This window comes from Parambassis ranga, chromosome 7 (assembly GCF_900634625.1).
Source record: "Parambassis ranga chromosome 7, fParRan2.1, whole genome shotgun sequence".
NCBI lineage: Eukaryota > Metazoa > Chordata > Actinopteri > Ambassidae > Parambassis > Parambassis ranga.
Window position 1 is genome coordinate 7,255,010 of NC_041028.1, and position 12,781 is coordinate 7,267,790.

General features: G+C 41.7%; 1 protein-coding gene and 1 non-coding gene across 3 annotated transcripts; both read left to right on the top strand.

Moving 5' to 3' along the window:
- Nucleotides 1-103: 103 nt before the first annotated feature.
- uba1 (ubiquitin-like modifier activating enzyme 1) lies at nucleotides 104-12,507 on the top strand. 2 transcript variants are annotated; one of them, XM_028409937.1, is made up of 26 exons: nucleotides 104-313; nucleotides 3,305-3,421; nucleotides 3,501-3,559; nucleotides 3,670-3,838; nucleotides 4,703-4,837; nucleotides 4,918-5,024; nucleotides 5,116-5,206; nucleotides 5,311-5,443; nucleotides 5,525-5,622; nucleotides 5,755-5,901; nucleotides 6,329-6,505; nucleotides 6,606-6,713; nucleotides 6,821-6,901; nucleotides 7,254-7,406; nucleotides 8,023-8,188; nucleotides 8,279-8,475; nucleotides 8,796-8,860; nucleotides 9,077-9,272; nucleotides 9,694-9,768; nucleotides 9,846-10,035; nucleotides 10,222-10,307; nucleotides 10,415-10,507; nucleotides 10,600-10,791; nucleotides 11,108-11,209; nucleotides 11,291-11,391; nucleotides 11,483-11,624. In XM_028409937.1, exons 2-26 carry the CDS (start codon nucleotides 3,305-3,307, stop codon nucleotides 11,616-11,618), a joined length of 3,174 nt encoding a protein of 1,057 aa, XP_028265738.1. In that variant the 5' UTR covers nucleotides 104-313; the 3' UTR covers nucleotides 11,619-11,624. The 2 variants fall into 2 exon arrangements, with proteins under 2 accessions (XP_028265738.1, XP_028265737.1); XM_028409936.1 differs by lacking the exon at nucleotides 104-313 and adding an exon at nucleotides 1,705-1,959 and having other exon boundaries at nucleotides 11,483-12,507.
- Nucleotides 10,891-11,011, top strand: LOC114439234 (small nucleolar RNA U6-53/MBII-28). The gene has a single exon (XR_003671033.1). It is a non-coding gene; the product is annotated as a small nucleolar RNA U6-53/MBII-28 (small nucleolar RNA).
- Nucleotides 12,508-12,781: the final 274 nt, after the last annotated feature.

The window sequence follows — 12,781 nt, forward strand, 5'->3', positions numbered from 1 at the left end:
TGTAATAATGATAGATCAACCGGAATCATTTGGTAGTGAACCCTTCGGGTCGGGGTGATGGTTGTGCCTGTAACGTGCACATGTTGCTGCTTTGCTTTGCTTTCTACTGAAATAGAGTGAGGGGAAACGGTTCGGGAACAGCCGGGCAGGCAGCCGTCCAGCGGAAAAAACTCACACAGAGCCCGCCACCGTGACACACTTTTCAGTTTGCAAATAGCGGCAGTGTTGAGTTGTCACGTTGTTTGTTAGGTTGTTTTCTTAAACAGACGCCGATTTTTAATACTACAGATCAGGCCGAGTAATATCGGATGTGGTAAGTTCTGCACACTTGTGTAAGCTCTCGTGTTGGTAATGTTAGCCCTAGCTAGTTGGCTAACGTTAGCCAGTTAGCTAACATAGCGGCACAAGAAGGAAAAAGTCGTTGGGTGGCTAGATAGCCTTAACGCTAGCTGCACATAGCTAACAACTACGCAGTCTTTTGATCTGCGTTATTGGTACTCGTTATCGTTACTTGGCGTCGGCTAACTGAATAATTTCATCTTTCTGCATGGCTAACCATAGCTAACGAGACACTGTCACGTTACTGTTAACGTTAAATTCACATTTGCACGTTTTATATGCACGGCGGTGCTGTGTTGGGGGTGTTCTCTGATAAATAACGTTAACGGTAGTCAGAATGCTAGTTGCTGCAAACATTAGATAGAGGGTATGCTGATAAGCATATCCCTGCTAACTTGCATCATGGAACGTAGAGCCTACTGACTATTTCTTCTTGCTAGGTGAATTTTGTTGGGTAAAATAGCATAATTATTGCTGTAACCCACAGTAACGTAACATTGTCTGGTATTTTAATTCTGCTTCTCATGTTGGGTTAGGTAGTCTTCTATTCTAGCATTATATCACTACGTTCGGAATAAACAGAATGATGGATGTGAAGGTTTTATAACGTTCTAGTCAAAAGATGAGAACAGGGGATCCCCTCGACATGTGTACCCGAGAATATGCGGCCCACTCTTCCCGGGGCCTTTGTCATTTGCCAGGCACCCCCTCCCCCAATACTCCTCTGCAAGGAATGCTCACTCTTAACCTCAATGTGACTGAGGGCCCAGACGTTAACCATCACTTCAGCTAGCTAGTAGCAAATGTATCTATTTAATGTGCTCCTGCAGCACTTCCAGACTTTCTAGGGATTCGAACTTAAGAAAATAATAATACAAACCCCAGTGTAACACATGAGTGAATCACAGTGGGACTGGATCCAGTCCGGGTGTACAGTTGATGTGCTTTTGATGATGCCTGTTGGCCTGTCTAGTGTAAGCTTTGTGGTTGCAGTCTAGTTCCATAATCAGAGGGCCTCTCGTTAATCTGTCACTGAAACAAAGGTGCTGGTATTGATGGTCCTCGATCAGCTGGACTAGTTTTTAGCGTTACTTTGCAAAGATCCCTAAAAGAATAGAAGTTTTCTTTCATGCTCTAGTGTCACACATGGTCAGTGGAATCACAGTGTGTTTGTTACGTGGATCGCTGGAGGTCCGGCAGTTCATTGTACAGTAATATACATGGCATGCATCTTCTGGTAGCAAGGGCGGGATGAGTGCGCGTTGCCTTCGATGTAGCAACCAATGAGCTGAGAGCCTGAGTGAACAGCATGCTTGCAGCCACCCTTTCCTGTTGAATAGTTCAGCTCATGCGTCACAGCTTCTCCGCCCCTTCTGCCCATCTGCCATTTTGGTTTTGTTCCCGTCTGCAGTCGCAAAGCCAGCAACGCAATTACATAGGAGAGACTCTGAGCACAACGACATAGTGACTCGACAATATAGTGCAGACCAACCTAATCCCACATCGCGTTTCTTTTCTCGGTTCAAACCGTTCGAATTTACAATCATCGTTATTACTGACATCTACACACTGCGGGAGAGGAGCGGGTTCGCATAGGGAAGGGACCGAGAAGGATTATTGGTAAGAAAAGAGAAATCAATGGAGCACGAGTGTAGAGGCTTGTCTTTCATTCGCAAAATGCTTCTGTTGAACGACAAAGTTCGATTGTGTTTTTGATGAGGTGTGTATATTGGAGCTGCGGTAGTGCTGTCAAATCCCGTTGCTCTCTTTTTAAGGAGCAGGTTGCAACATAGCTACGGCTGCTAGCTTGTAAAGTTGTGTTCCGCACTACGGGCAATGTAGGCCTAGGCCGAGCTGCTAATGGAGAGAGGCTGGTGTTTTCTTGCCTCTAAGTTATTAATGTTTCGACTTTGTCCAGTTGCCAAATCAATTAACTGATTAGTGGCACGTAACCTACTTAATCGGTTTCCTATTGGTGCTACTGACTGACAACGAATGTATAATTCTTACACGCTGAAAGCTTTAAATGGCGTGCTAACAGCTAACGATTAGTATAAGGTTTGGTAAACTACAGTAACAGCCGGGCGGCTTTGCTGTATCATGCCGGATGCCTCGATTTTCATTTTTGATGAAGCGTCCGATTCGGATACGAGTTTGTCTGCTTGTTATATCAGATTGACCGAATTGATTTTATAGTTGGAGGTTGCTTAAGAGTTTATAATCTGACAAGTATGCCTTGGTGGACGTTTTAGGTTGGCTGCATTTGATGCGGAAATTGTAGCTAAAAATTAAGCCTCTAGTGGAACTGGGTTCGAGGTACTGCGGCCTTTCACTTTCCAAGTGACTAGCTTTGCCTGTGTTATTGGTATTTCTGGCTACATTTCGGTGTTTATTGTTATATTTTGAACACTCAGGCTGTAGCCGCAAACAACAGTCCTTGTGTGAACACCTGCGTGCCAGAGTGAGGTACTGCTCACTTTACCGCAGTGAACTTTTAATGATTCAGCTCTTTTTGTTGAAACGATGTTAGCGTTCTTAAACACTGGTATAATAAACAATAGAAGTACATAAACAAACCAGTGCTGTCCCTGAGCATGAAAAGAACTGATAATGCTGCTATTCATGTCCCTTCCCAGGCTCAGTTCGTTTTCTAGCAGATTTGTATTTGGCCTGCAGCCAGCCCAGCTGCTCTCTAGACCAAAAATCCTCTCTTCTGCATGAAGGGGATTGGTTAGCATTTAACTTGGATCCTCGTCATAATTGAACCACAACAACAAAATATATACAGAAATTCTTGCAGTTTCTTGCTGCCTTAAGTAATTACCAAAGTTGCCATTAATAAACATTATGTGTTGTAAGCAAATTAATTGCTTAAGGAAAATGTTAGCATAATGGACACAATATACACAAGCTGTTCAGCCGTGTGACCTATTTATTTAAATTTACATTTAAATATATTGCACAGATGTCCAGCTCGCCGCTGTCCAAGAAGCGTCGCTTGTCAGGAACAGAGACGAAGACGGGATCCCACTGCTCCTCCTCTAACTCTGTCAGAACTGATCTGTCCCATACACCTGCCAACGTAAGTGCAAACACATCCACTTTATACTGCAGGCAGAACTTGTGACAAACTGATTGCATATCCTGCTGTCTCTTTCTAGGGCATGGCTAAGAATGGCAATGATGCTGAGATTGATGAAGGCCTGTACTCCAGACAACTGTAAGTTTTCTTGCTGCATGAATTTACAATCCTGAATTAATTATTAAGTATTGGGCTAACTGTCAGACAGCAGGAGATTGTGCCAATGGGTCTTCTCTTTCCTTCTGCAGCTATGTATTAGGCCATGATGCTATGAAGCGCATGCAAAACTCCAGTGTCCTTATCTCTGGCATGAGAGGACTTGGAGTTGAGATTGCCAAAAATGTCATCCTGGGAGGAGTTAGAAGTGTTACTGTGCATGACCAAGGAGTTGCAGAATGGAGAGATCTCTCTTCTCAGGTGAGTAAAATCATTAAGATGTTATCATTTTGCATTAGGCCAGTAATCCCAGAATTTGTACCAGACGATAATTCATTCAGTCATCTGTTGTCATTGTACATGATTCCAAAGTGCATTGTTGCTGTGTCTTTTATGAGTCATGTATTGTTGCCATCCATAAAGAGTATTGCACCACCCCCTCCTTTGCTATCCATCGTCTGACCCAGATTTATCAGTGGGTGGCCTCTTCCCTGGTCATAATCGTAGTACAGCTAAAGCCTGTTTCATTACACTGGGTGGGATTGTTGTGGTTTATCATCCAGAGTGCTTATGTATCTTTTCTAACGCCATATAAACTTATTCTGGCTCTTCTGGTTAAATGTGCATGTCAGTTGTGCCTTTGCTTTTTACCTTTGTGTCTTCACACGTATCTCTTCAGCAACTGACATCAGTTTCATACATCAATATGAAATGAATGGCCAGTGTATATTTCTGTTCTGTCCTATTACCTTTCTTTTATAGTCGGTGCCCTTCAATATCTGGCACCACCCACACTCAGCTAAAACAGATCTGGCAAAGAACGCCAAATGAGTTCAGCTGTTATTTGAGCTGACAAAGCAAACTTATTGTAGATTATTGTGGAATTGTCACAGCAATATTTCTGTATAAGTCATCAGTATTTTCCCTGCCTTCCAGTGTTTCACATCCACAGTTGTTCCCCTGTGAACCATTTGAGCCTCCATAAAAATATTGATAGATCTATTCTTAGGCCTGTGTATAAAGTAGTCAATCTGAATCTACCAGTGTTTGATTGCATTGGTATAAAGTTATCCCTGACATCTTTTTATTGTGTGTGTGTGTGTGTGTGTGTGTGTGTGTGGCCAGTTTTACCTACGAGAGGAGGACCTGGGAAAGAACAGGGCAGAGGTCAGTCAGCCCCGGTTGGCTGAACTTAACAACTACGTTCCTGTGACTGCTTACACTGGAGCACTCACTGAAGACTACGTGACAAAGTTCCAGGTATAACTGACACTATATCTATAGGCATTTTAGCATTTATACAAACAGGCTTGTATTTAAATTTGTCTCTTGAAATCTAGGTTGTAGTGCTGACCAACTCCTCTCTGGACGAGCAGCAGCATGTAGGAGAGTTCTGCCACAGCAAAGGAATCAAGCTCATTGTTGCAGACACACGTGGTCTGTTTGGGTAAGATTTATACACTTGTTCAGACTTTACTTGGAGTAAATTCAATATTCTGACTGTAAGTCTCTAACATTTGTGTGCTGCTTTCTTGTAGCCAGCTTTTCTGTGACTTTGGAGAGGAAATGATAGTGTATGACACCAATGGAGAGCAGCCGCTGAGTGCCATGATTTCCATGATCACAAAGGTTAGTTGTTGTATGTGCTTCTGAATGATTTTAGTGGCATTCTGCATTTGAAATAACTTACCCTTGAGCACATCTTTGACATCAACTCATCAATCGATTTTCAGGACTCTGCTGGGGTTGTGACTTGCTTGGATGAGGCTCGCCATGGCTTTGAGAGTGGAGACCATGTAACCTTCACAGAGGTTCAGGGTATGACGGAGCTCAATGGCTGCCAGCCAGTGGAAATAAAGGTTTTAGGTAGGGGGCATTCGTTTTTAAGAAAAACAAATTTTTCTGAGTCCTGTTTGCATGTCAACCCAACTTGCCATCTTTGTCCAGGCCCATACACCTTCAGCATCTGTGACACAGCTGGCTTCACAGACTATGTGAGAGGAGGAATAGTTTCACAGGTTAAGATGCCCAAGAAGATCAGCTTTGTGAGTGGCTTCAAATTTTAATGCTAAATTTTGATAGCTGAAATTATTATAATTTGAATTATAACCTCTAACACCACAGTATCTGCTACTTCTTTCACCCAGCCTCACTAACTTTGTTTCTTTTCTTTACAGAAATCGTTCTCGTCCTCCCTGGTCGAGCCAGAGTTCATGATGACAGACTTTGCCAAGTTTGAGCGTCCAGGACAGCTGCACTTGGGCTTCCAGGCTATCCATGCCTTCCAAAAGAAACACAACCACCTTCCTGCACCTTGGAATCAGGTATGTCAATTATGATAGTGGGTTATTCTCTTCATAACATTGTTTTAAATTACTTTTATTTGTATAGAAATATAAGTATGAACCTATTCTCTTTTTTGGTTCCACTGAAAGAACATAGCCCCTGTATTTAAATGTAGTGGCTCAATTCACTGCAGACTTCCACAAGTAATTGTCCACTACAGCAAAAACAAAAGTTGACATGGTTAAAATGTTCATCTGTGACCGTCAGAGCAGTGCTTACAAACTTAAACTAAAGCATCATCTCGGGTGCACCTCAAACTTCTCAGTTACATTACCTATGTGTTTTTGTTTATTTGTCTGCTGCTATGTGTGTATATGTAGTAAGATTTTATTCCTGTTCCTAAAACTTAATTCCCCTATGGGGATTAATAATGTTAATCTTAATGCTGAGTTGTGCGTATTCCAGGCTGATGGTGAGGAGTTGCTAACATTGACCAAGGAGTTGAACTCTGCTCAGACTGGGGCAGCTAAAGTGGAGGAGCTGGATGAAGCTCTTATCAAAAAGATGGCATACATTGCTGCTGGTGATCTGGCTCCTGTCAATGCCTTCTTTGGTGGTCTGGCTGCACAGGAAGTGATGAAGGTCAGTGTGAAATCTACCTGCAATGGGTTAGTCATCTAATTATTTGAATTTAGTTTTGCTTAGTAATGAAATTAATCTTGCATCCTCTTTATTCTTTCAGGCATGCACAGGAAAATTCATGCCCATCATGCAATGGCTGTATTTTGATGCCCTGGAGTGCCTGGCTGAAGAAGAAGGAATTACCCTCACAGAGGAAGAGTGTGCCCCTGTATGTGTTCACAGTGGACCAGACACACTCACTGCAAAATATAATGTACATGATAGCAATAAATGAAAGGGTTAAACATTTTATGCCTATTATGATTTCCCTTTTAGAGAAACAGTCGATATGACGGGCAGATTGCCGTGTTTGGCACCAAGATGCAGGATATTCTTGCCAAGCAGCGCTACTTCCTGGTGAGTCAGCCAATGGAAAAATGTCCAACACCTTTTCTGGTGTCCTGTTGCTAGGGTATATAGAACAGGTTTGGTGGAGAGATATTGTTTCTTAACATGAGTGAGCGTATGTAGACTAGTTTACCTTTTGGAGCCATGTATGCTGGAAACTGTTGATTTGGCCCTGTTTGTTCCATTAAACTATACATTCTCTCTAAACATTGGCATATGTAATCTGTATGTTTACCTGTCAGTTTAAGAAATAATTGACCATTTACTGCATGCAAAATGCATTTTTTTTCTAGTAAGGACAGGAAATATTTACGTTTTAATGCAATGCCTTACTCACTAAGAAATATTTAAATCATTCCAGGTTGGAGCTGGTGCCATTGGCTGTGAGCTGTTAAAAAACTTTGCCATGATTGGACTTGCTGGTGGGGAAGGCGAGGTCATTGTAACTGACATGGATACCATTGAGAAGTCCAACCTCAATAGACAGTTCCTGTTTAGACCCTCAGATGTGACGGTCAGTACCACTGTTTTACTTTGCTCTGAAGTATACAAAGAAGTCCACACTAATTATGTTTTGTGCTATGTTTATACAGCCAAACAATATCAATATTGTGTATATATGTACTTTTTCTGTTGAAAGTGACATCTTTCTTTTAAAATGTGCCCAGAATTACTAAGCGCTTCCCTTAACTGTGACAGAATAGAACAATTAATGGGTCTGTTTTATTTTTCAGTGCTACTTCATACTAATAGTTTTATATCAAGCTAAATGCCTTGGGTCACAATAGCTTATTGTTGGTGTGCCGAGTATTGGTTGTTTCTTGTGATGCTAAATGAAATGCAGTGACCTTTCAAAGTACAGACTGCAAGCATACACTATTACTGTTACATGATATTGTTTGTGTCAGTTAATCCAAGCCTGACCTTATGTCAAAAGAAACTGCTGTTGGAGGAACCCAGAGCTGGCAGATGTATGCTGTAGGCTTTTATAAAGGACCACAGGTCATGCACAGGCATTTAAATGTGATCAAAATGTAAGACAGCTTTGTCTATTGCACAGATGTTCTTTTTAAAAAAATTTGTGTCAGTATTTGGCTGTTGATACCCGTTGTTTGTGTGTGTGGCAACAGAAAATGAAGAGTGATACAGCTGCTGCTGCAGTGAAGCAGATGAACCCCTTCATCAAGATCACAGCTCATCAGAACAGAGTTGGCCCTGACACAGAGAGGGTCTATGATGACGACTTCTTTGAAAGCCTTGATGGAGTTGCCAATGCACTGGATAATGTTGATGCACGTAAGTCAATGGAATTTAGGCAGTTTGACCAAGTTAAAGTCGGTGTTGAGCATATTGTCTTACTATAAGTGTATCCTGTTTTTACTTAAGGTATGTATATGGATCGGAGGTGTGTGTACTACCGTAAACCTTTACTGGAGTCGGGTACCCTGGGTACCAAAGGCAATGTCCAGGTTGTGATCCCCTTCCTCACAGAGTCCTACAGCTCTAGTCAAGACCCACCTGAGAAGTCCATCCCCATCTGTACCCTCAAGAACTTCCCAAATGCCATTGAACACACATTGCAGGTCAGTAATACTAAGTGTGTTTAACACCCATCTACAGTATTCAACCTGGTGTATTATCAGATATAATACCTGCCAGACTGCAATCTTAATGCTTTTAACATAAAATAATGAGCATACATTGTCTGCACAATGTGTTTGGTGTAGTTACTGCACCCTCCTTTAGAGGCAGTTAACACCTGGAATTCAATTGCTTTTAAACAAGCGCCCCCTAGTGGAACAAAATGACATTTTTATAAAAATTTTGTTCCACTTTCTTGATTATAGCAAATATTTAGTCTATCAAAGCTTTTACTGATCTGTTAATATTTTCCCTTGTTCAGTGGGCTCGTGATGAGTTTGAGGGACTATTCAAACAGCCACAAGAGAATGCCATGCAGTACCTCACGTAAGTTGCCTGTCATTGCAAAGATACTCTCTAGCTGCCGTGTAATTATTCCATCTTTTGTCCTGTGTGGGGTCAATAGTCTATCCGTCTGTGAAAGGGTCATCATGGTGCCCTTTTTTCTGAAGATGCATTATCAACATTTTGCTTTTGTAGTAAAAAAAGAAATTATTATTCTTCACATTGTTATGACCAGTTTTATGATTATTCATTTTGCAGAGATCCCAAGTTCATGGAACGTACTCTGAAGCTTCCAGGAGCTCAGCCTGTCGAGGTTCTGGAAGCCGTTTTTAAGTGTCTTGTCACAGATCGCCCCCACAGCTGGGCTGACTGTGTAGCCTGGGCTCGCAACCATTGGCAGTGCCAATACAGCAACAACATTCGTCAACTACTGCACAACTTCCCTCCAGATCAGGTACACACTGAGGTCACTTGGTCACGGTTGCTTTGATGCCGTTTGATTAAGCTGTTGGAAAAATGTCCTCATAAGAATTTAGTTGATTCCATGTAGAAGATACATCTTCTATCACCCAATGAAAGAATCTCCCAACTTAACTTCTGAAATTAATCTCTCTGTCATGGGTAGTCTCCTTGAAAAATCTGTTTAGTTTAGTTGTTCCCAAACGGAAAGAAATGCCACCCTATTTGCTTTTTATGCTGAGCTCACAAATGCTGCAAATGTACATTATAGGTTCTGGGTGGGCTGGAAGTAAAGCAAGTTTGTCACATTGTGTCATATCATATTTACCATACCACCCTTTTTTACCTTTTTCTGTGCTATATGCTTTTAAATATTTTTGTTAATGTGTTCTATTTTTGCTCTGCCTTTTTTGCAGCTGACCAGCTCTGGTGCCCCCTTCTGGTCAGGCCCAAAGAGGTGTCCTCACCCATTAGACTTCAGCACTAGCAACGTGAGTATGCATTAATTTGTTATTATGATTTTGCTCAGCCCATCGGTGTTGGAGAAATGACAACTTTTCTTTTGTAGGACCTGCATGTGGACTACGTACTGGCAGCAGCTAACCTGTTTGCTCAGTCATACGGCTTGCAGGGCAGCATTGACCGTGCATCTGTGATCAAGATCTTGCAGGATGTCAAGGTGCCAACCTTCACACCTCGTTCAGGGGTTAAAATCCACGTCTCTGATCAGGAGCTGCAAAACAGCAATTCTTCTGTTGGTAGGTTTCATTTAATGTCGGTCTTGATAGTTAGTAGATGTTATTTTAGCAAAAAACTTGTTTGTCTGAATCTTTACATTTATTATTGGTAAAAGTAATCAAACATTGAAGCCATCTATGATTGTGCCTCATTGTGGATACTTTTGTTGAGAGTATTAAGTAACCACTGTTATGTTTGATACACAGATGACTCCAGACTGGAAGAGCTGAAGACCCAGTTACCGTCTCCTGAGAATTCCCAATTCAAACTCAACTCCATTGACTTTGAAAAGGTACATCTTTTTTTAATTTTTACATGACTAAACCATACAGCTTGGGATGACTTGCACCACTAGTTTAACCTCAACCTACACTGATTGCCTTGCTTGTGTGTTTACAGGATGATGACACCAACTTCCATATGGACTTCATTGTTGCAGCCTCCAACCTGAGAGCAGAGAATTATGACATTCCACCAACAGACAGACACAAGGTGGGGTGCATCTTTTTAACCTGCAACCGACCTAAAGTTTTCTGAACATTGGATTATTTAAAGTTATTTCCCTTGTCATTCGTCCAATGTAGAGCAAACTGATAGCTGGCAAGATTATTCCTGCCATTGCCACTACAACAGCTGCAGTGGTCGGCCTAGTGTGCTTGGAGCTCTTCAAGATTGTCCAAGGTCAGACGAAGCTGGAGTCGTACAAGAATGGTTTCATGAACTTGGCCCTTCCATTCTTTGGCTTTTCTGAGCCCATTGCTGCTCCAAAACATAAGGTAGTTATCTGTCTTTCTCTTCTTTTTTAACTGTTAAGATATATGCCCTTTATACAGTGGTAGGAAAACAAAAAGGTATTATTCCAATATGTTGTTGAGCTCCAATGATGATTCAGCCATGCTAATACTGATACATCGGACAGATACGTGTTGTCTGTCCGGATGTAAGTGAGTTCAACTCACCTTCTCACGCTGATAGTATCAGTGTGTGCTGAGGAGAAATTTTTTTTTTATTTAATAACTGGGTAAATATTTTACGTGTTCTATACTTGTAACTAACATTATCAATAGTATTAACTTTTATCTTTGTTTGCAGTATTATGAAATTGATTGGACACTGTGGGACCGCTTTGAGGTCACAGGAATGCAGCCCAGTGGGGAAGAGATGACACTCCGACAGTTCCTGGACTACTTTAAAGTACGACCAAGTCCCACATTGACGTTGGCACCTTTTTTTTCTGTCATACAATTAACCATCATTTGTCCTGTTCTTTGGTAGAATGAGCATAAGTTGGAGATCACCATGCTTTCTCAGGGAGTGTCCATGCTCTATTCATTTTTCATGCCTGCTGCCAAACTGAAAGAGAGACTGGACTTACCGTGAGTACATCTTTCCACTTGTTCCCCGTACCAGTCACACTTTAGTGTTATTTACTGACTCACTTGTGTTCCTCCTCTGTCTGCCCCACAGAATGACGGAGATTGTGACTAAGGTGTCCAAAAAGAAGCTGGGCAAGCACGTGAAAGCCCTGGTGTTTGAGCTATGCTGTAATGACCTTTCAGATGAAGACGTGGAAGTGCCCTATGTCAGATACACCATCCGCTGAGCTCCACACTGAGCTCGCCCACAGGGACGGTGGGAGTTGCAGGAGTATGGTGAAGGGTGGGTCTTTTCAGTTGATGATTAGGGGTGGGTGGGTTGATCCAGGTCAGTTGTATTGGATCATTCAAGTTTTTTTTAGGCCTGTGGTTTGTGTAAACCTGTGCCTGAGTGTACATAGTCCCAGTAAGCTGACTTAAGGATACCTGTATGTGTGTTAAGGATCCAGTTGATCCTCAGCTGTGGATATGGTGGTGTCATTGGAGGAAGGGAGCATGTATTCTGTACATCATAACATTTCTTAGTAGCAAAATCTAATAAACAAGCCTTAGTGGCCTCTTGGACTCCATAGACCAACTATTATACCCTGAAACCTTCTGACAGTCTTACTGTCCTTAAGCAGTACAGGAGAGATCTTTTAATTCAACTCACCTTCTGCCCTCCTCTCTACTTGCTCTCTTCCCCCTTCAGACTCCATTTAGACCAGGTCCCTACATTACTGTCTTGTTTTTTTTTCTTCAAAGATTCACCTAATTAAATAAAAAAAGAAAGCCCAGTCCAGAAAACGGGTAAATCCAACTGGAAATTGGAAATCTCTCATGCTGGTAGAATACCCCTGCCAGTTTGAGGCACCCCTAGACTCTCATTACAGCACTCTGTGGCTTTGAAAGGGGCTGTTGCGCATGACATCTCTTTACTCTCTTTATATTTCATGTGTTTTGTTTTCTATTATATTTTTGGGGGGTGGTCAAACAACACATACACCTGTTAGATCATAAACTGTCTTTATACTTTGTTAACTCCAAATGACAGAACAGTTTTAAGAGCAGGGCAACGAGATGTATCTTGAAATGGGAGCACTTAGTGTGATAGTGAATAAACATGTAAAAACACCTCTTAACTGTGTGGTTCTTTTTCTTTACATTTCTGTGGTCCCATATTTGTCTACCTGTCACTTTTGCCTGCAGATTGAAAGCGTCACATTCATGTTTTCCTCTGACCTGCATAGGGCTGATCGGAAGTGTCATTGTAGAGCATATCCGGGAAGCACAGTCTGAATCAGCTCAATACAAGTTGAGTTATTTATATTGTGGATAATAAAGAAGCTTTCAATCCATTTTCCATTTGACAAGTGTACCTTCAGTAAGTTACTATACAGGAATTGTGCAC

What these genes read in the sequence shown, in the direction of transcription:
- uba1 (XM_028409937.1), top strand. Translation starts at nt 3,305, where the DNA reads ATGTCCAGCTCGCCGCTGTCCAAGAAGCGTCGCTTGTCAGGAACAGAG. An exon ending in AAACAGCAATTCTTCTGTTG is followed by an intron (nt 10,036 to 10,221) that starts GTAGGTTTCATT and finishes TTTGATACACAG; the next exon opens with ATGACTCCAGACTGGAAGAG. An exon ending in CACCAACAGACAGACACAAG is followed by an intron (nt 10,508 to 10,599) that starts GTGGGGTGCATC and finishes CGTCCAATGTAG; the next exon opens with AGCAAACTGATAGCTGGCAA.